The 22,477-nt window shown below is 51.1% G+C and overlaps 1 protein-coding gene across 2 annotated transcripts in view; it reads left to right on the forward strand.

Moving 5' to 3' along the window:
- SMC6 (structural maintenance of chromosomes 6) overlaps positions 1-22,477 on the forward strand; it is a 602,788-nt gene that overhangs the window by 234,679 nt on the left and 345,632 nt on the right. For both annotated transcript variants that reach the window (XM_086926302.1, XM_086926303.1), the window contains exons 15-16: positions 7,398-7,599; positions 14,277-14,391. In XM_086926302.1, the coding sequence (XP_086782428.1) occupies positions 7,398-7,599; positions 14,277-14,391 (317 nt within the window). The remainder of the gene's footprint in view (positions 1-7,397; positions 7,600-14,276; positions 14,392-22,477) is intronic.

Here is a 22,477-nt window from a genome sequence, read left to right on the forward strand (position 1 = left end):
TCTTAAAGGTTCAAAAATATATATGTTAGTTTGTCAATAATATAAATATATTGCGTGTATATATTTTTGTTTTTATATTGTGTGTATATATATATATATATATATGTGTATTATATGTATGTGCCACCCACGTGGTACAGGCGGAGCCTGCAACGTTGCCCCCAGTCTACCCCTCTTCCCGGGTGTGAGGGCAACGCCTGCTCAGGTGCAAGAGTTTCTTGCTGCCATGGCCTGACTCTTTGGGCCGCCTGGCCCTGCGGGCCCGACTGGGGCCTGCTTTGCCATCTCCAGCGGCTCTGGCCCTGACGCCGCAGGCCCCCCAAGCATCTGGGATCGGATCCCATTTGACCTTGTGACTCCTCCACCGGTGCCGATCTCCCCGGCACCGCTTCCGATGTCGCCTGCTCCCCGGGACGACGTCGTCCCCAGGTTCAGCCCGACCTGGTGACGTTGCCCGATGCAGACACCGATGGGCCCTTTTGTGCCCTATGTCTCTCCTCCTTATTTTGAGCCTGTTCCACTGACTTCGGAGGGCCGGGAGGGGTCTGAGGACCCTCTAGCACAGGACTGTGCTTATGATCAGGACTGGGCAGAGGATTTCGGGGGAGGCCAGTGGTCTTGACACCTCGTCTGACCATGGCATGCTGTGTCCTCCCGCCGTGGCTACAGAGGGAGCCAGTTACGCAGTGGTGATGCGTAGGGTGGGCGTAGGGTGAGGACTAACCTCCTGACAGAAGTGCTCCAACTGGCGGCTACCTCTTCAGAGCCTTTGCTGCCCTTTAATGAAGCACTGTCTGACGTTCTTTTGGGCACCTGGTCTAGGCCCAACACAGGAACTCCTGTGGATAGGAACGAGGCCCGACGCCATCGCCCAGCTCCGGCTGACCCCCTTTTCCTTATCCAACACCCAACCCCAGAGAGCTTGGTTATCCTAGCCTCTACATCCCAGAGCGCATTTCCTACCACACCTCCGGATAGGGAGTCCAAGAATCTGAATCAGTTTGGTAAGCAAGTTTTCATCTGCCATCTTAGGGCTGCGGTCGGTGAACACCGCATGCCTCTTGGGCCGTCATACCCACTGTGTGGGATATGGTTGCGCAGGTGCTGCCTAACTGCCCGAAGGAAGCCCAAGTAGTTCTTTCCCAGGCGATTACGGCCCGGAGAGGTGCAGCAAAGTTCACCATATGTTGTGGGCTCAACACCGCCGACTCACTGGGCAGGTCGATTTCCATGACAGTAGCACTTCGGCGCCACGCCTGGTTGAGGACAACTGGCTTCTCAGGGGATGTCCAGAACACTCTGCTGGACATGCCCTTTGATGGCATTTGCCTTTTTGGCCATAAGGCAGATAGTGCGTTAGAGCGCTTCAAGGACTCACAAGCTATGGCCAAGTCCTTGGGCCTGTCTGCTGTTTGGCCTCCTCCACTTTTTGCTTTTCATTCCTTTCGTGGCAACGGAAGGGGCGCCCCACAGCGTTCGCAGAGCCACAGACCACAGCAGCAACAACCTCAGCGTGGTCGCGGACGTGGGAACCGTCGTGGCGGTTCAGGGGGCCAGCGGACGGGTCAGTCCACTTCCACCCCGCAGCATTCACTTTGAAGCCTTCCTAGTCTGACCATTCAGGCCGATCAGACGCCAGTGGGTGGATGAATACGCCATCATCTCCACCACTGGCGCAACATCACTTCGGCCAAGTGGGTGCTGCAAATTGTCCGAAGGGGCTACTCCCTCCCCTACGAGACAACCCCTCCAGCCATGCCACCTCAGTACCACTGCATGTCCGGGGATTACTTGGCGCTTCTCCAGCAGGAAGTTGCTGCCCCTTGGCCAAGGGGGCCATCGAGCGTGTTCCGATGCCAGAAGTAGGTTGTGGTTGTTATTCCCACTACTTTCTGGTTCCAAAGAGGTACAAGGGCCTGCGTCCAATCTTAGATCTTCGGAATGTCAATCGCTTCTTCCTAAAGGAGAAGTTCAAGATGCTCACACTTCCTGAGGTCTTGTCTGCCCTAGATCCGCAAGACTGGATGGTGGCGTTGGACTTGCAGGATGCCTATTTTCATATTCCCGTCCAGCCTGCCCACAGGCGCTACCTGCGATTCACGGTAGGCCACGAGCACTTTCAGTTCACCGAGCGCCCCTGTGTTCACGAAAGTGATGGCGGTGGTCGCAGCTCATCTGCGCAGATCAGGGGTTTCAGTCTTCCCTTATCTTGACGACTGGCTGTTGAAGGCGGGCTCGCCCAAGCAGTCTCTCCCACCTCCAGACTACGGCCGACCTCCTGCATTTGCTGGGGTTCTCCATCAACGTGCTGAAGCCGCACCGGATTCCCTCACAGAAGCTCCTTTTCATCAGAGCGGTTCTGGACTCTGCGCATTTTGGGGTTTATCCTCCTTAGCAGCGAGTCCGGGACATTCAGGCTATGATTGCGATGTTTCAGTCTCTGTCCTGGGTTTCGGTCAGGATGACCGACTACTGGGTCTGATGGTCTCCTGCATCCTGCTTGTGTTTCATGCCAGATGGCATATGCGGGCTCTGCAGTGGGACCTGAAGTTGCAGTGGGCGCAGCATCAGGGCAACCTGTCCGATCACGACCAGATCTCGGAGGGCATTGCACGGCAAAGCAGTGGTGGCTCAAGAATTGCAATTGGGTCAGCGGCAGATCCCTCCCCCTTCCCCAACTGGAACATACAGTTGTGACGGACGCGTCCCTTCTGGGATGGGGCGGCCACATGGGGGAAGCGGAGATCAGAGGCCTCTGGTCTCCGGCGGAGTCCAAGCTCCAAATCAACCTTCTGGAGCTTCGGGCAATCCGACTTGCACTGAAGGCATTCCATCCTTCTGTCATGGGGAGAGTAGTGCAGGTGTTCACAGACCACACCACAGCCATTCGGTACTGTAACAAACAGGGCGGGTGGGGTTGTGGACCCTTTGCCAAGTGGCTCTGCGCCTCTGGGCTTTGCTGGAATTTCAGGGCATGTCCCTGCTGTTTCAACACCTGGTAGGTTCTCTGAACACCAGGGCGGACAAACTCAGCCACCGGTGCATGATGGATCACGAATAGCATCTGAACTCGGACGTGGCGCAAGGTCTCTTTCAGCAATGGGGAGAGCTTTGGTTAGATCTATTGGCCACCGAAGAAAACGCACAATGTCATCAGTTCTGCTCGTTGGAATTTCCAAGGCGGCACTCGCTCTGCTGTGCTTTTCGCCGCCAGTAGAGTTTGTTGTACGCCTTTCCGCCTATACCACTTCTGCCTAGAGTGCTGAAGAAGATTAGGCGTGACCGGGGCCAAGTCATCCTTGTGGCTCCGGACTGGGTTCGAAGAGTATGGTATCCCGAGCTACTCAGTCTGAGCATTTATCCCCTGATCCGTCTACCTCTTCGGGAGGATCTTTTGTCGCAGCAGCAGATGACGGTCTTCCACCTGAACCTGTCTAGTGTCCACCTCCTTGCGTGGAGCTTGAGCGGCGGCAGTTGACTTCTTCCGACCTGCCTCCCGAACTCTGTAATGTTATCTTGGCAGCCAGGCGTTCCTCCACTAAGTCTGTATATGCCTGCAGGTGGAATAAGTTTGTGGCATGGTGCACAAGAAAGGCTATGTGTCCCCTTTCTGTCCCTGTTTGAGGTTTTTCTTTTTCTTCTCTCTTTGGCCCAGCAGGGCTCTGCTCAAGGCATTATCAAGTGCTATTTCTCAGCCATTTCCGCTTTTTTAAGGCTTCCAGATCAGCTTCCCATTTCTAAATAGATTCTTGAAAGGCATCACACTCCTGTTTTCTCCTGTTCCTTTCGTGATGCCTCAGTTCTTACTTTTCTGATGTGTGCTCCCTTTGAGCCACTTCATAATTGCCCTCTTCGTCTACTCACTTTAAAGACTACTTTCCTGGTTGCCATCACTCTGCCAGAAGAGTGAGTGAGCTCCAGGCTCTTTCTTCTAAGCTTCCTTTTCTCTGTCCATCAGGACAAAGTTGTTCTAAGGACTCGTCCTTCTTTCCTGCCAAAGGTTGTCACTGCCTTTCACATCAGGCAGACCATCACTTTGCCCACCGTCTTTGCGCCTCCGCATCCCTCAAAAGAGGAAAAGAGGCTCCACCGTCTGGACCCAAAACATGTGCTCTCTATCTATCTGTTTCGCACACAACAGTTCTTGGTGGATGACCAGCTCTTTGTTGTCTACGTGGGCGCCAAGAAAGGTCGGACTGTGCACATGCTGACCATTTCTCGGTGGGTCGTTCTGTGCATAAAGGCTTGTTACTCCTTGGCTAAAAAGGAGCCTCTGGAGGGGTTGCGCGCCCACTCTACCAGGGCGATGGCAGCCACTACTGCTCTGGGACTAGGAGTTCCCTTGCGTGACATCTGTCAGGCAGCTACGTGGGCTTCGCTGCACACGTTTACCAAGCACTACTGTCTGAACAGCCAAGTCTGGAGAGACGGCTTCTTTGGCAGTTCAGTTCTCCAGGAATTTCTGGTGTGATCTTTGTTTGCAGACCCACCACCGGGGTTGGTATCGCTGGGGTATCTATTCTAAAGTAAGGAATCTATCACTACGTGTTTCTTTCAGATGCACAAGTTACGTACCCAGAGGCACTCACCAGGGGTGCCCGCTTTCACCCCTATTGTTTGCTTTGGCAGTGGGGCCCTTATCCATCACCATACAACAGACTGAGTCCATTGAGGGCATCCCATTTGGCAGCCTTCCACGCCAACTTAATCTCTTCGCGGATGACCTCTTGCTTACTCTCACCCAACCTGCCACTTCACTCCCCCGGGTGGTACTCGCCCTCCGTGTTTGAGCATTTCTCTGGCTTTAAAGTTGACATATTTCTGAATCATATGCCCTGAATCTCACAATACCCAAGTCCGATCTCCCCACCCTAGCCTCTAGCACATTTCCAGTGGGACCCGCGAACTGTCCGCTACCTCAGCCTTAATCTTACTCGAACCCTGGCTTCATCGACACAGCTGAACTGGTCGGGACACCTCAGGTCCATCCTTGAGGATTTCCGCTATTCGAGACCACTAAATGAGTCATGGCTGGGCCGACTCAATGCATTTAAAATGACCATTCTTCCAAAGATTCCCTACCTATTCCAGTCCTTGTGCACCTTCAGCAGGACATTCACACCTTCGTTTTGAAGGGGGGAGTTGTGGGGTGGGGGGGGGCAAATGCCCTAGGTTTTCCAACACTGTGCTGATGCCTCCTAGTGTCCAAGGAGCCTGCTTGCCCTAACCTTCTCAAATATTTTTGGGCAGCACATCTCCGCTATAACTTTGACTGGGTAGCCCACGAAAGTGAGAAGTACTTGTTTCATATGAATCAGGCGATGGCTAACCGCCCCCCTGTGGGATCTTGCCTGGCTCCCTAAACACACTAGGCCACGAAGCGCCTATATTGCCACCCCCACCAATATTGTCCTAGAGATATGGGACAAGATAGTGACCAAAAGGAGACTCGCTACCTTCCCCTCTCTAAACACTCCGATTACCTACAACCTTGATTTCACGCCTGCTCTTTAGGCACCTTTATTTTCCAGATGGGGTGAGAGTGAGATGCCGCACCTTGTGCGACTTGTTTGAGGTCGAGTCAATTAAGAAATTTGATCACTGCAAAACAAAATTCCAAATCCCTGAAACTGCCCGTTTGCAATACTGTCAACTAAGTCATTGGGCCATTCCCCCTCCGATGTCCAGGTAGCTACGTGGCAATCCACTCCCTTTGAGGAACTGATCAGAGCTTATGATGGCACTAGGGTACTGAGATTGCACACTTATCAGGTACTTCAACACTCAGAGCAGGTCAGGATCTACCCATACCAATTGCAATGGCAGGATGACACTGTCAAGGGCATCTCCCAGGAGCAATGGGAAATACTCTGGAGGGACATCCCTAAAACTTAAGGAAACATAGCACAACGCAAGACAGCATACAAACTGGTGACTCAGTGGTGCTAAACACCGTCCTGCCTTCGAGCAGTTTACCCTGCCACCGCTGGCCCCTGTTCGCAGTGCGGCACGTCCCCTGGCGACTTCTTCCACATATGGTGGTCATTCCCCCCATAGCAACTTATTTGAAGGAAATCCTTGGACATATCAAAGGCTTTCCCCACCTAGCTTCCTACAACATAGCTGTCCTCCGCATATGCACATAGAGTGGGAGGCAATGACTCAGACTAATTGGAGGCCTCGTAAGCCATAGGCTAGGCAGCCGCCAAGCAGCTCATAGCACTTCACTTGAAGAAGCCCACTGCCCCTCCTAGGGTCTAGTGGTTCACAAGGCCATGGCATGTAAGGGCCATGAAGCTCTTATCCCCAAGATAGCGAACACTGACATTAAATCTGCACTTATTTGGCAACCACTGCTTGACTTGCCTGGAACACTCCTGCTTTTTACCTCCCAGGTTCAGAGTTCTTCAAGTGTTTACTTGGATACGCATTTGCAAAGTTATCTAGGCCTCATAGTGGCGACCCCCTACACCCCCCTCGCACTCAACATTCCCCCCTTCCTCTGTCCCCAGACCCTTCCTCTTTCTACAGCATCAGGACACCCCTGCACTCTGGTGGTGTGTAGTGTACTTCTCCAGCCTTTATTATTGTTTGCTTGTAACTTTTGTTCCAATTCCTGAGGACACTTGAATACTAGTCATTGTGCTCAATACACCCTCTTGTTCAACGATACACCCTCTTGTTCAACGTGTTGTGCCTGGGCGGTACTGGCTGCTCTATGTTTTTACAGTATCATACTAACTTCTACTGCTGTGTAACTGCAATCCTGGTGATGTGGATGATGCGTTCTTACGCTGCTAGTGTCTTATATAATACAATGTTTTGAATTGAGAAAACCTTCCATAAAAAAAATTATAACAAAGAAATTGCCAAAAAATAGATTTAAACTGATTCGCCCATCTATCTGAGCTAATGTGCGCTTCTAGTTTGTGAAATATTGTCTATTTATCACTCTCCAAAATGCTGCTGAATCACCAAAGCTAGACGCAGAACATACATACCATGTTTTTTCTTGTAAAATAAGATTCCTAGTGCTTACCACTGATTTATACTCCGCTTTTCAACCTGGATATAATTTAGATCTCCAGGTGATTGACATAAAATTGTTCTCAATTTTCGACTGCCCCTCATACAATTTGTGTCAAAACACTTTTTCTCTGCCATAGGAACTTTATTAGAAAGGGGAGAGTATAGAGCATTATTAACAGTGCTTACAACGGTCTTTGGCCATCTGGTTAGCTGCTATGCTCCCCCTGGCAATGTTTTTGAGTTAACAATATTCTCAATACATTTTACTTTACCGGCACTTGTGCCTAATTTCTATAGTCAATCGACATTCTGACAGTTTACTAGCTCATGACAACATTTTATTGCAAGTCTTTGTTTTCATTTTGTAGGAGCGTGCATCCGACTGAAGGACCCACAGCTCGCTCTGGCTGTTGAATGTTGTTTAAAGAATCTTTTACAATCCTTTTGTTGCGATAATCACCGAGACGAGAGAATGCTTCAGGTGCTGATGTCAAAATTCTACCAGCCGGGACAAAGACCACAGATTATTGTCAATGAGTTTCGAAAAGAAGTCTACAACACAGAAAGCAGGTTGGCCTTCAGTGTCCTGCTGAAGTATTCATTTAAATCAATGGGGTGTGGGTCATATAACTACTTAGAGTGATATGAGAATGAGTACTAAATGCTCATTCTTTCATCTGGTGGGAAGGTCTAGTTTAAATGTACCACATAAGGTAAAACGTGAGGTTTTGCGAGAGACTGAATCATAAATGCTGTTACATTTTTGTCAGTTAACGTTTTCATTCGCCTATACAGCATTGTGTGTCTTTCCCAGTTTGTTTTTGGATTCCAGAAACTAGTACTTAGCTTCAAACTGTTATTTCTGCATTTTATTTTTATCTGAATATATCAAAGACACAAGTACATATTTATATGTTGGCACACTACCATTAACCCTTGGTGGATTTCCATCTACTACCTTTTCACTGGCAAGGCAGTCCTGTGTAGAAGAAGACATTGTTGAGCATAATAAAGTATAAGGAAATGTATTTTTCTTGTTTATTAGTATACTTATTTGTCCTCTCCTTTTTGCAACAGCTATCTCAAGCCTATGCCTACAATATAGGTTTTAAGTTATGCATGGCCTGCAGGAGACGAGTCTCAGCATTTTACCCTAATGGGCCTCTACTTCATGCCTTTGAAAAAAGCCATCAGTTCACTAATAGCCTGTACTGTGCTTGAAATGGACACCAATACATCCCTATGTGTTGTCTGTTCTAAAGTGTTTGGTATTCTTGTTGTTTCATGGCACTAAAAGCTTGATAGCCATTTAGATGGACGTTCAGTAGTTCGGGTACAAATTGAAAAAAAAGTGCTTTACCCTGTGTTCCTTCATTACGATGTAAAGCTGGCAGTTTTATTAGCATTTTTGGAAACAAAATGAAACTGTTTTACTACCTTTCCTATGGCTTTTGTAATGTGGTTCACCAGGCTGTCCTCGTCCCCAATAATGAACAGAACTAATAGCAGAGAACTGGTAAAGCTTCACATTATCCAAACCAGGAGCCTTGCCACCAACTCGCTATCCACTGTTTTACCGTCAAACACTAGACTAAGACTGCGAATATCCAGGCCAGTCTTCTCCCTGCTATACAGATTAGAGGAGTCTATGGGGGGCTATATGCAGCCTTATCCAATGCAGAATCCTTCTATCACTCTTGTTTGGTTTGATCCCATCTCCTTGGAAGGATCTCTTTCAACGGTCCACAGCCTTAAGTCCGGATCTCTGTTCGACCCGGCTGACTTTAGTGGCAGATATCATTAATCCGGTGGCCAATACAATTTTGAATGCTTCTCTGTCATCAGCTATAGTTCCTCCCACCTGGAAGCAATCTGGAAGCAACCAAAAATCCTGCCGCTGCTCAGGAAACCTCAGTCTGACTCTGGCGAACCATCCAATTTCAGTCCCATTTCTTTGCTTCCAGTCCTCTTGAAAGTTCTAGTGAAGCACGTTAACCATCCGCTCCACAGTTCCTGGAAAGAAACAATTTATTACATCCAGGTCAATCTGGCTGTTGCCCCAGTTTCAGTACAGAGACAACACTAGTGGAAGTAGTAGATCATATCATGGGTGTCTTAGATGTCAGAGGTAGGGCATTGCTGATTATGTTAGATCTCTCTGCAGCTTTCATCACAGTACCTGATACCTCACTCTTGGCCCAACTTTATGCTATTGGAATTAAGGGGACTGCATGGGACTGGTTGGCCTCGTTCCTTGAGGGAAGTAGTCAAGAGGTATGGTGCCCTCCTTCTTTGTTTGGGTTGCGTGATTGGCAAGTGGGAGTGCCTCAGGGCTCGACTTTGAGTTCCTCACTATTTAATATTTATCTCACTCCGCTTGCTCTTTTGGCAGAGGCCCTGGGAGCAAAAATAATTTGTTATGCTGATGACACCCATCTACTGTTTTCCTGGTGCAACGATGAAGTATTCCCTGGCAAACAAAATAGAACTTGCCTGACAGCAGTTTTCTAATGGCTGACACTTCACCAGCTTAAATGTAATGCCAAAAAGACAGAGCTACTCTTTTTTTGGTTTAAAGGTACATGAGCCTTAGCAGTCTTTTTGGCCTGTGGACACTAAGCCTCCACCATGCCAGAGTAGCTCGGCTAAGAATCTGGCCATTAATTTCGATGGCGTACTTTAGTTTTTGCAGTGTTGGGAGGTGTTTTGGCCTGTTGAGTATGCTATGTGTTTGCATTTTCTCGGCTCAGAAACTGCTTGTACAGGCCTTAAGTACATTGAGGCTTGTATATGGTAATGCTCTGTATCTGGGCCTGCCTGACTATTTGACTAGCAAACTACAGGTGGGTCAAAACGCTGCAGCTCGTACTCTTTCTTTCAATCAATCAATCATGGCATTTGTATAGCGCGCTACTCACCCGGAAGGGTCTCAAGGCGCTTGGGGCAAGGGGGTCGCTACTGCTCGAACAGCCAGGTCTTGAGTTGTCTCCGGAAGGCGAGGTGGTCCTGGGTCAGCCGGAGGTGGATGGGGAGGGAGTTCCATGTCTTGGCCGCCAGGTAGGAGAAGGATCTGCCTCCGGCGGTGGCTCTTCGGATGCGTGGTACGGTTGCGAGGGCGAGGCTGGTAGACCGTAGCTGGCGGGTGGGCGTGTAGAAGGTCAGTCGGTCGTTGAGGTACTTGGGGCCCAGGTCGTGGAGGGACTTGTGGGTGAGGAGCCTGAACGTGATCCTCTTGTTGACGGGGAGCCAGTGCAGGTCCCTCAGGTGGCCGGAGATGTGGCTGCGTCGGGGGATGTCCAGAATGAGTCAGGCGGAGGCGTTCTGGATGCGTTGGAGTCTTTTCTGTAGCTTTGCTGTGGTTCCGGCGTAGAGGGTGTTTCCGTAGTCCAGCCGGCTGGTGACGAGGGCCTGGGTTACTGTCTTCCTGGTTTCGGTCGGGATCCATCGGAAGATCTTGCGAAGCATGCGAAGGGTGTGAAAGCATGATGAGGATACGGCGTTGACTTGTCTGGTCATCGAGAGGGAGGAGTCCAGGAAGAAGCCCAGGTTGCGTGCGTGGTCTGTTGGCTTGGGGGCGGTGCCCAGGGCTGGGGGACACCAGGAGTCGTCCCAGGCGGAGGGTGATGGTCCCAGGATGAGGACTTCCGTCTTGTCTGAGTTCAGTTTCAGGCGGCTGTTCTTCATCCACTCGGCGACGTCTTTCATCCCTTCATGTAGGCTGGTTCTGACGGTGTCGGGGTCTCTGGTGAGGTAGAGGATCAGCTGGGTGTCGCCCGCGTAGGAGATGATGTTGAGGTTGTGTTGGCCTGCGATGGCAGCTAGAGGTCTCATGTAGACGTTGAAGAGGGTCGGGCTGAGTGATGATTCTTGCGGGACGCCACAGATGACTTCGGTGGCCTCGGATCGAAACGGGGGGAGGCGGACTCTCTGTGTTCTTCCGGCGTGGAATGAGATGATCAATTTCAGTGCCTTCTCTTGGATGCCGGTGTTGTCGAGGCGTTGGACTAGGGTGCGGTGGCAGACAGTGTCGAATGCTGCGGAGAGGTCCAGGAGTAGGAGTGCCGCTGTTTCCCCGTTGTCGAGCAGGGCTCGGATGTCGTTGGTGGCTGCGATGAGGGTGGTCTCGGTGCTGTGGTTGGCTCTGAAACCGGACTGCGAGGGGTCGAGGGATCCGTTCGTCTCGAGGAAGGCGGCAAGCTGTTTGTTGATGATCTTCTCGATGACTTTGGCAGGAAAAGGGAGGAGCGAGATGGGTCGGAAGTTTTTGAGGTCGGTGGGGTCCGCTGTTGGTTTCTTCAGTAGGGCGCTGAGCTCGGCATGCTTCCAGCTCTCCGGGAAGGTGGCGGTGTTGAAGGAGGTGTTGATGATGTCCCGGAGTTGGGGTGCGATGGTGGAGTCGGCCTTGTTGAAGACGTGGTGGGGGCAGGGGTCGGTTGGAGAGCCGAGTGGATGGTGTTCATCGTGCGGGCTGTGTCTTCGGTGGTCACCGTGGTCCAGGTGCGGAGGGAGACGGTGGGGTTCGTTGGTTCGGTGGTTGGGTGCGTGGATGGTGCGCCGAAACTGTTGTGGATGTCGGCAATCTTGCTGTGGAAGAACGAGGCGAGGGAGTCGCAGAGATCTTGTGAAGGGGTGATGTTGTTGTTGCCGGTGCTGGGGTTGGAGAACTCCTTGACGATGCTGAAGAGTTCCTTGCTGTCGTGGGCGTTGTTGTCCAGTCGCTCCTTCAGTGATTTCTTCTTGGTGGTGCGGATGAGCTGGTGGTGCTTGCGGGTAGCGTGTTTGAGGGCGGTCATGTTGTCAGTGTTCTGGTCGAGGAGCCACGCTTTCTCGAGGGTGCGGCAGGTCTTCTTGGAGTCCTTGAGTTAGTCAGTGAACCAGGGGGCTTTCTTGCTCCTGGGTCTGCTGGGAGGGTTCTTCAATGTTGCGAGGTCATCGGCGCAGGCGGTCAGCCACTGTGTGAAGTTGCGGGCTGCTTCGTTGGCATCTGATGTGCTGGCAGGTGGGTTCTGGCTGAGGGAGGTGGTGAGCTGGTCGGCGGTGATCTTGCTCCAGCTCCTGTGAGGAACCTGTTGCGGGTGGTGGTGGGTTGTGGTTTTCCTGAATCTGAAGTGGACGCAGCTGTGGTCGGTCCAGTGGAGGCCGGTGGAGTGGCTGAAGCTGATGTGCTTGCTGGATGAGAAGACGGGATCAAGCTTGTGGCCGGCGTAGTGGGTGGGGGTGTTAACCAGTTGCTTGAGGCCGAGGTTGGCGAGGTTGTCCAGCAGGGTGGCGGTGTTGTGGTCCTTGTTGTTCTCCAGGTGGAAGTTGAGGTCCCCTAGGAGGATGTAGTCGGCGGAGGGGAGGGCGTGTGGGCTGATGAAGTCCGTGATGTCTTCGCTGAATTACGTACGTGGTCCCGGGGGTCGGTAGATGAGGGTGTCTCTGAGGGTCGTCTTTGGGTCGGTGTGAATCTGGAAGTGGAGGTGTTCGGCGGTGGCTAGGGTGTCGTCGGCGTCGGTCGTGATGCGGATGATGTTCTTGTGGACGATGGTGAGAACACATGTATCCCCACATCTAAGGGCGTTGCACTGGCTCCCTATTTCGAAAAGGATCCTTTTTAAGACCTTATTATTGGTACATAGGGCCCTTCATTGCGGGGTACCTTCGAGCCAGGATCTGTTTATATGCTCTATCTAGGTCCCTTCGCTCAGCTAACTTTTTTCTGGCCAACGTCCCAAGGATTCGACGGTCTAGATCGGGTAGCAGTTCCTTCTCAGTCTTAGGACCGTCGGCATGGAACAAATTTCCTTTGGAGTACGGAACATTTTATCAACCTCCCAGTTTCAGAAGAACTTAAAGACATTGCTTTTTAATCAGGCTTAATGGTTAGGTCCCTCTACCAGTCAACACGTGAGGAGCATAGCCCCAGGACACTCCCTGGAGTAACCGAGCATTATACAAAGTCCCTTTACATTACATTACATGCTTCTAAAGGTGAGTCATGTTTTCTGATGGCCGATTGCAGAGTGATTTAAGTCATTTTGAATATGTTACAATTGTTTTAACAAGTATTATGCTAGCCCAAAATAAATTCCTGTAATCCATTCTTGTTCCAACCAGGAATCTTGTTGGCATAAGATGAACTAATTATAATGAAGGAATGCCTAGATAGATCGTTATTTAGACCTAGACATTCTTCCTGAGGGACACCACTTGATAAGCAGGCTTCATAATATTTTGCCTGCCCGATGTGCACATCTGGATGGTCAGGGGTGCAGGTGAGCTTGCCTTGGGTGCGCTCAAAGCATTTTGCCACCACTGTGGAGGAGGACAGACACCACAATAAAGGAGGAAAAACTAACCACACGTAAACATGCTTTTTTAGTCTAACTCTTGCTCTGCATCTGGAAATACAGTTAGAAAAATTAAGCCAAACCTGACGAAATATAAATCAGAATAACAATACAATTAAAATAGTGTGAAATGCTAGGCTCCCACCAGTCTTCGTGTCAGCCATGTTCAAGATTTATTTAGGAGTGAAAAAAGGAGATAGCTTTCATTATAAAAAATCTATATTATTGGGAGACTGGTACATCCCTTCCGAAGAGTATGTAAGGTCTTGTTTCTGAGAGCCGTTGAATAATTTGCAGCCTGTTGGGGAGCAGACGTATGCAAGAGGGACCTGGAAATGAGTTCAATTTTACTCAGCAGGCCCTTTTTTAGATGTATGAATTAAATACGTTCAATATTGTTATTATGGGATAAAAATAATATATATATCTTTGTGTAAAGCTTGCATTTGTGTATGATTACAACTTTTAGACATCCAATTTCCTTTTAAGCACCAGTTTTTACAGTAGATACTGGACGCCATTAGATCACAATTAATACAAACTACATTAGCACTTGTATGAGAAGGCGCTTTGTCCGTCGTTTAATTTGTTTTTCCTCTCCTTGGTCTATGACAGATCCAATGATATTTTACCAGTAAAAATGTACGCACTGCTCTCCCCCCACTCGTCTATTAATTAGTATTGTAATGTAGGGCGCTTCTGTTGCAGATATTACTGCTATCGTAGTTTTGTTCACAGATAGCCATGTATATATGATACACCTTTAAATATTCTGGTTTGCTTTGCTTTTCACTTATTCATTCCTAGACGTTTCATTTTTGTTTTAAAATAATATATTTAGGACAGCATCATGAAATCCCAGCTTTGAATAATTGTTTGTTTAAATCTAACCATATTTTTCTTTTCTGTACGTAGAGCTGCATTTCACCGAGAATTCCCTACTGTGCTTACTGCTCTCGAAATAGATGACCCAGTGGTGGCAAATTCCTTGATTGACATGCGAGGGATTGAGTCAACCTTGTTAATAAAAGTAAGATATAGCTTCGTATTTTGTTATATTAAAAGAAAAGATGCACATTAAACCCCTTAGAAAATATTTCTATTTTAATGTTCGAAAACCAGTATTATTGGTTTCTTAGTTTAGTTTGGTCAGTGGAGAGCTGTAGATTTCTAGTTCTACCCGTGGCCTGAAATCAAGGATTGCATTTTTCTGTTTTCAAATATGCAGACCAGCTCATAAAATCTCCTCCCTTGTAACTAAAAGCATCTTAAGGTTTAGATGAGATTTAACTTATCGAGTGCAGAGTGAGTGTAGAAAAGCCCACCATATCAAACTGATGTAAATCTTGCCTTATCAGAAATGGTTCCAAGTAGGGGTGGAGCCCACCCTCTTTTTTTGAAGTACGTTTTTAATTTTTGCCTCTTAGTCTTTTTACATTCATTTTTTTCTTACCTCATTGGAGGTATTGTGCACGTATAACTAGGTCACCACGCCTCTATATGGGCCTTTCCACCCTGAATAAATGTTGACCCTATTATAATACAGCGCCAGGATGCCCTTTGGGTGACAGGTTGCGCTATATAAATACACCTACATTTACATTTACATTACATTTACATTTACATTAACTATCTTTGAATCCTTGGGCACAGTAAGCTGACGGTTCTGTATGTCTATGCAACAGTCCTCTAGGGGAATGCTTAAGCTGGCTCTACTTAACCAATGTAAGTTAATGATGGATTAACACTGAATGCCAGAGTAATGATGTCCTGGGTCTTAAAGAAATTAACAAGAATATAACATTCAGTTCTTTATTACTTGAATACAAGTTGCTAAAGCCTTGGAGCTATGTATAATGATTTCAACAATCACAATGATTCCAGTAATCATGCACGGTTGAATTGTTTTTGCTTATTTGTTATATTTCCCTTTCTGGATGTGTAAAAGCCATTAGAGGTGCAACAGATGCAGCATAGAGAAAAAAGGTGATGTAAAAGACCATGACTGTTGCATCTGGTGTGTGGGAGTTTGCAGCCTAATTGTAATGCTTTACTTGGAGGGACTGACACATTTGTGAAACAAACAGTGGATCAAGAGAGTTTGTCCACTTAGAACCGGTGTGCGTCTGAGAGTAAGAAATGAGGTTGTTCTTCTACTCAATAGACTGGTGTTCCTGCTCGAATCCTTTGGTGGGTGTGGAATAAAGAAGTAGAAGAAAAAGACATAGATCTCTAGAAACTGATCCTAGTTTACTAGAGTTTAGCATTCATTGAGGCAAAAAAAGAGAACAAAAGAACCTTTTCATGAACATTAGGACGAATAATGGTTGGCTTGAGAGTAATTTGGTTAATGCATCCAAAAGAAGTATGGGCTTCGGTACAAGAAGGCAGTCCACTTTGATTCAAAACAATTGGGGCTCTGTAAGTGAAGCTTCCATCTTTTATCATTCATTTGGCCCATTGTACCTGTTCATCAGCATGATTCTAGGTTTACACCACCACATACTATAAGCACTGACAAACTAATGAACAAGCCTCCATCTTCTGTGTTGATAGTGCTTTACATTGCCAAGTTGTTTAATAAGCTTTACTGTATAATTACTTAAAATCTTTACAATCATTAAAAGAAAATCTTGCAGAAATTTAAATTATATAGCATATAATGTATCCTGGATCGATTTTATAAGGAAAACGATGGCAAATTTAGCAGTAAAACGTCCTCAGAGGCAGTAAACATGCCTTATCTGGTGCATTTCAAATTAAACATGCTTCAGTTGTTAAAGTAAAGTGCTCTATTTGAAAAAGGAGAAAAAAAGGAAAGAAATTGCCACTAAAATTTCATGCACGGATGCAAAGAGTGTTAAGCAAGCACAGCGTTGATGAACTACTATTAAATGAAATAGCGTCTTAACCAAGTAGCAAAAAGCCAGTGGACATTTCCAACATCTGCTGAGGTCAGATGTTAAGGCTGCTCTGTAAAATAATGCATGCTGGTGCCTAAGCCCTAAATAATGCACCTGGCGATCAACGCTCGAAGTGCCCTGTTAACTAAATCCTATTAGGCAGTGCTAGAACAGTGGTATAAAGTGCCAGGTGCTAGTGAGATCTGAAAGAAACACGTTAGTGTTAGATTCCTTACCTTAGAATATCCCCAGGCGTCAGTCTGGATCCGGAAACTTTTGCGTAGCAGTACCCCTGCGCGTCGGTAGGCGTCGTCTGCAGGCGTCCCCTGCGGCTCCGCGTCCGTCGTCGGCGTCGTGCGCCGTGATGACGTCGCTGGAGTACATAGACGCCGCCTCCGCGCGCTGACGTCAGTTCTTCTTTTTTCCGCGCCAGTGGACGCAGATCTGAAGAGCAGTACTCCGGTCTTTGACCAAGTTTTTCGATTGTTTTTTCCTCTACTGTGCCTGATAGGATGCCTGGGTTTAAGAATTGCGATGACTGTGAGCGCACGATGTCGGTCACAGACCATCACCGCCTCTGCCTCCGGTGTCTGGGCCCTGACCACGACGTGGACTCCTGCGTCGACTGCCGGGCCCTTACCAACAAGGCTAGGCGGGAGCGGTCCCGCAAGCTACTGGAGCTCCGGGTGTCTGCCCCACGTCGGGACCGGGAGCGGTCCCGGTCCGGCCGGAGGTCGAGAGAGCGTTCGAGGGAGCGTTCGCGGAGCCGCGCCGGGCGCTCCGGAAGTCGACACCACTCGTCAGGCTCGTCAGGTAAGAAGCACAAGAAGTCGGGGCGTCGTCATCGTACCCCGACTCCCCCCGACGCTCGCGCGATGCGGCCGGGGGCTCGGGTGACCCCAACCCCGCGGCTCCGCGAGAGTCGCCGGCGCGGCCTGCCTCATACCCTCCGGTCCCTGGGCATGGCGCGACGCCTGAGGAGATCGAGGCGTTCCTCATGGCCATGAGGGCGCTCGCTTCTCCGACGGGGCCTACGGCGCCTTCGGGCCCAGTGCTACCGTCTGGGGGCCCTAGCGGTTCGGGTGTCCCTGCCTCGGCGCCGTCGGGTGCTCCGGCCCCGGCGCCGCCGACGGCTCCGACCCCGGCGCCGCAGGGGCCTTTGGGATCGGCGCCGGCTGGTCTTCCGGCCTCCCCGGCGCCGTTGCCATCGGGGTTACCCCCGACGCCGCCCCCGCGCGGCGCCGGTTCTCCGCTGCCGGTTCCGGCCGGCGGTGGTGTTCCGACGCCGGCTCCGGGCGGCGCCGTCCCCTTACCTTCTCCGACGCCGGACGCGGCGCCGGACGGGCGTCGCTCGACGCCGGTCCCGGCGCCGATGGGGCCCATGAACCCCGAGGAGCCGGTCTTCATCATTGACTCCGAATACGGAGAGGATGAGGAGTACGGTGAAGGTTGGGAGGGGTCCGAGGACCCTCTGGCTCGCGAGTGCCAGTATGACCCGGACTGGACAGGTGACTTGGGGGATGCCAGTGGTTTGGACGACTCTCCTAACCCTGGTTTGATCTCTCCTCCAACCGTGGCATCGGTGGAGGGAGCTGCCTATTCTGTGGTGCTGATGAGGGCTGCCAAGGCCTTACACCTTGAGCTCCCCGTCGCGGCCGTGAGGCCTAACATCCTCACCGAGGTCTTCAAACCGCAGTCATGCCCACTGGAGCCACTGCTGCCGTTTAATGAAGCCTTGTCTGACGTTCTGTTGGGCACGTGGTCCAGGCCCGCTTCAGGTGCGCCTGTTGATCGGAACGTGGCCAGGCGCCACCGTCCTTGTCCGGACGACCCCAAGTACCTGTCTACCCACCCCACTCCTGAGAGTCTGGTGATCCAGGCCTCGACCTCCCAGTCCGCATTCCCGTCGGCCCCGCCCGACCGGGAATCCAAGAGGTATGACCAGTTTGGCAAAAAGGTCTTCTCGTCCATTCGTTTGGGCCTGCGGTCTTGCAACACCGCCTGCCTCTTGGGCCGCTACACCCACTCTGTGTGGGATACGGTCGCGGAGCTGCTGCCAGAATGCCCCATGGAGGTGCGGGCAAAGCTCGGTCAGGCTGTGGCTGAGGGCCGAGATGCAGCGAAATATTCAATTCGGTGTGGTCTTGATACGACCGACTCGCTGGGCAGAGCTATGTCTACGACGGTGGCGATTCGTCGCCACGCCTGGCTGAGATCCGCCAATTTTTCGGCTGATGTCCAGAATACCCTGATGGACATGCCGTTTGATGGCTGTCACCTGTTCGGTGACAAAGCGGACCACGCGCTGGAACGCTTCAAGGACTCCAGGGTCACGGCCAAGTCCTTGGGTCTCTCGACCCAGCGTCAGCAACCGGGTTCGTTTCGTCCCTTTCGTGGCCAAGGAAGGGGCGCCCCCACACGTGCTGCCAGCCACGCGCCGCAACAATCCTTCCAACGCGGTGGCGGCCGTGGAAACCGCCGTGGTGGCGGTCGGGGACAACGGCGGGGTCAGACCACACCTTCCCCCGCAGCATCTACCCCAAAATCCTCCTAGTCCGTGCTTTCGGCCCCATGTGACGCCAGTGGGTGGCAGGGTTCGCCATCACCACGCTCACTGGCGCACGATCACTTCGGACAGGTGGGTGCTGCAAATCGTCCGAAGGGGCTACTCCCTCCCCTTCGAGACCTCCCCTCCAGCCATGCCACCGCAGAACCACCGTGTGTCGGGGGACCACTTGACACTTCTGCAGGAGGAAGTTACGGCCCTCTTGGCCAAGGGGGCCATCGAGCGCGTTCCTGGGCCAGAAGTAGGGCGTGGTTGTTATTCCCACTACTTTCTGGTGCCCAAGAAGGACAAGGGGGGCCTACGTCCTATCTTGGATCTAAGGAACGTCAACGGCTTCCTCCGGAAGGAGAAGTTCAAGATGTTGACGTTAGCTCAGGTCTTGGCTGCTCTAGACCCACAAGACTGGATGGTAGCGTTGGACTTGCAGGACGCCTATTTTCACATCCCCGTCCTGCCGGCCCACCGGCGTTACCTGCGGTTCACGGTAGGCCAGGAGCATTTTCAGTTTATCGTGCTTCCCTTCGGCCTTACCAGCGCCCCACGGGTGTTCACAAAGGTGATGGCGGTGGTCACAGCCCATCTGCGCAGGTTGGGGGTTTCAGTCTTCCCCTACCTAGACGACTGGTTGTTGAAGGCGGGCTCGCCCCAGACAGTCGTCCACCACCTTCAGATGACGGCAGACCTCTTGCACGACCTGGGGTTCTCCATCAATGTGCCGAAATCACACCTGTGTCCCTCTCAAAAGCTCCTTTTCATCGGAGCGGTTCTGGACTCGGCGCAGTTTCGGGTTTATCCTCCGGAACGGCGGGTTCGGGATATTCAGGCTTTGATTCCCATCTTTCAGCCGCTATCCCGGGTTTCGGTCAGGTTGACGCTGCGGCTGCTGGGACTGATGGCTTCCTGCATCCTTCTGGTGCATCACGCTCGGTGGCGGATGCGGGCTCTGCAGTGGGACCTGAAGTTTCAGTGGGCCCAGCATCAGGGCAACTTGTCCGACCACGTCTTGATCTCGGAGGGCACTGCGAGACAACTGCAGTGGTGGCTTACGGACCGCGATTGGGTCAGGGGCAAGTCCCTCTCCCTTCCCCAACCGGAGCACGTTGTCGTGACGGACGCGTCCCTCCAGGGCTGGGGTGGCCACTTGGGAGAGGCAGAGATCAGAGGCATCTGGTCTCCGGCGGAGTCCCGGCTCCATATCAACCTGTTGGAGCTGCGGGCGATTCGTCTGGCACTGAAGGCATTCCTCCCCTTTGTCAACGGGAGTGTGGTGCAGGTGTTCACCGACAACACCACCGCCATGTGGTACTGCAACAAACAGGGCGGTGTGGGGTCGTGGACCCTTTGCCAGGAGGCTCTGCGCCTCTGGCAATGGCTGGAACGTCAGGGCGTGACTCTGACGGTTCAACACCTGGCAGGTTCTCTGAACGCCAGGGCGGACGAACTCAGCCGTCTGTGCTCGATGGATCACGAATGGCGTCTGAACTCGGACGTGGCGCAAGGCATCTTTCTGCGATGGGGAGAGCCTTGGTTAGATCTATTCGCCACCGAAGAGAACGCGCAATGTCATCAGTTCTGCGCGTTGGAGTTTCCAAGACGGCACTCGCACGGCGACGCCTTTCGGCGCGAGTGGAGTTGCGGTCTGTTATACGCCTTTCCGCCTATACCACTTCTGCCCAGAGTGCTGAAGAAGATCAGGCGCGACCGGGCCCAAGTTATCCTTGTGGCTCCGGACTGGGCTCGAAGATACTGGTATCCCGAGCTACTCAGCATGTCAGTCGGTCCCCCGATCCGCCTGCCCCTTCAGGAGGACCTTCTGTCGCAGCAGCAGGGGACGGTCCTCCACCCGAACCTGTCCAGTCTCCACCTCCATGCTTGGAGATTGAGCGGCGGCAGTTGAGGCCATTTGACTTGCCTCCTGAAGTCTGTGATGTTATTCTGGCAGCCAGGCGTCCCTCCACTAAGTCGGTATACGCCTGTCGGTGGAACAGATTTGTGGCATGGTGCACAGCAAAGGCTGTGGATCCTCTTTCTGCCCCTCTTTCGGAGGTTCTTCTGTTTCTTCTTTCTCTTGCCCAGCAGGGCTCTGCTCTGGGCACTATCAAGGGCTACCTTTCTGCCCTTTCAGCCTTTTTAAGGCTTCCTGATCAGCCTTCTTTGTTCAAATCCCCGATTGTAACTCGATTCTTGAAAGGCATCACTCACATGTTTCCACCTGTTCCGTTTGTGATGCCTCAGTGGGATTTGAACCTGGTTCTGACCTTTCTAATGTGTGCTCCCTTTGAGCCCCTTCATTCTTGTCCTCTCCGTCTCCTGACTTTAAAGACGGCTTTCCTGGTTGCCATCACCTCTGCCAGGAGAGTGAGTGAGCTCCAGGCTCTTTCTGTCCAACCTCCTTTCCTGTCCATTCATCCTGATAAGGTGGTTCTGAGGACTAGACCTTCTTTCCTGCCCAAGGTTGTTTCGGCCTTTCACATCGGGCAGTCCATCACCCTCCCTTCCTTCTTCCCGCCTCCGCATCCTTCAAAGGATGAAGAGCGGCTCCATCGTCTGGACCCAAAACGTGCGCTTTCATTTTACATGGATCGCACACGCCAGTTCCGGGTGGATGACCAACTGTTTGTTGGCTACGTGGGTGCGAAGAAGGGACGGGCGGTCTGTAAGCGAACCATCTCTCGATGGGTCGTCCTCTGCATCAAAGCGTGCTACTCTTTGGCTCGGAAGGAGCCTCCTGTTGGGCTGAGGGCCCATTCCACTCGGGCCACGGCGGCTACCACTGCCCTGGGCCGGGGAGTCCCCTTGCAGGACATTTGCCAAGCGGCTACGTGGGCCTCGCTGCACACCTTTGCGAGGCACTACTGCCTGGACAGTCAAGTCCGGAGGGATGGCTTCTTTGGCCGTTCTGTCCTCCAGGACTTTCTGGTGTAGTTTGTATTGGTTCGCAGACCCACCACCGGGGTTGGTATTGCTGGGGTATGTATTCTAAGGTAAGGAATCTAACACTAACGTGTTTCTTTCAGATGAACAAGTTACTTACCTTCGGTAACAATATATCTGTAAGAAACATTAGTTAGTGTTAGATTCCTTACCGAACCCACCCATCCTCCCCGTTCTGCGAACTGATACCTAGGGTTAAGGTCATCCCTTTCAGGGCCCTAGTTTTTACATGGCACCAGTGTTGGTTCTCTCATGGCTCTGCGTCTCCTGGCGCGGAAATGCTGTGTGCAAAGAACTGACGTCAGCGCGCGGAGGCGGCGTCTATGTACTCCAGCGACGTCATCACGGCGCACGACGCAGACGACGGACGCGGAGCCGCAGGGGACGCCTGCAGACGACGCCTACCGACGCGCAGGGGTACTGCTACGCAAAAGTTTCCGGATCCAGACTGACGCCTGGGGATATTCTAAGGTAAGGAATCTAACACTAACTAATGTTTCTTACAGATATATCGTTACCGAAGGTAAGTAACTTGTTCATTACATAGTAAGCATTCTTGGCAATCATCTAGCAAAATGCCCTATTATCTAATCCTGGTCAAGATATTCTAGGAATTATGACAAACAATTACGGCGTTATTGGACGTACTATTAAAACAAATGGCGTCTTAAACAAGAGGACAAAAAGCCACTGGAAATTTCTAGCATGTTCTG

This window comes from Lissotriton vulgaris, chromosome 6 (genome assembly GCF_964263255.1).
Source record: "Lissotriton vulgaris chromosome 6, aLisVul1.2, whole genome shotgun sequence".
Taxonomy (NCBI): domain Eukaryota; kingdom Metazoa; phylum Chordata; class Amphibia; order Caudata; family Salamandridae; genus Lissotriton; species Lissotriton vulgaris.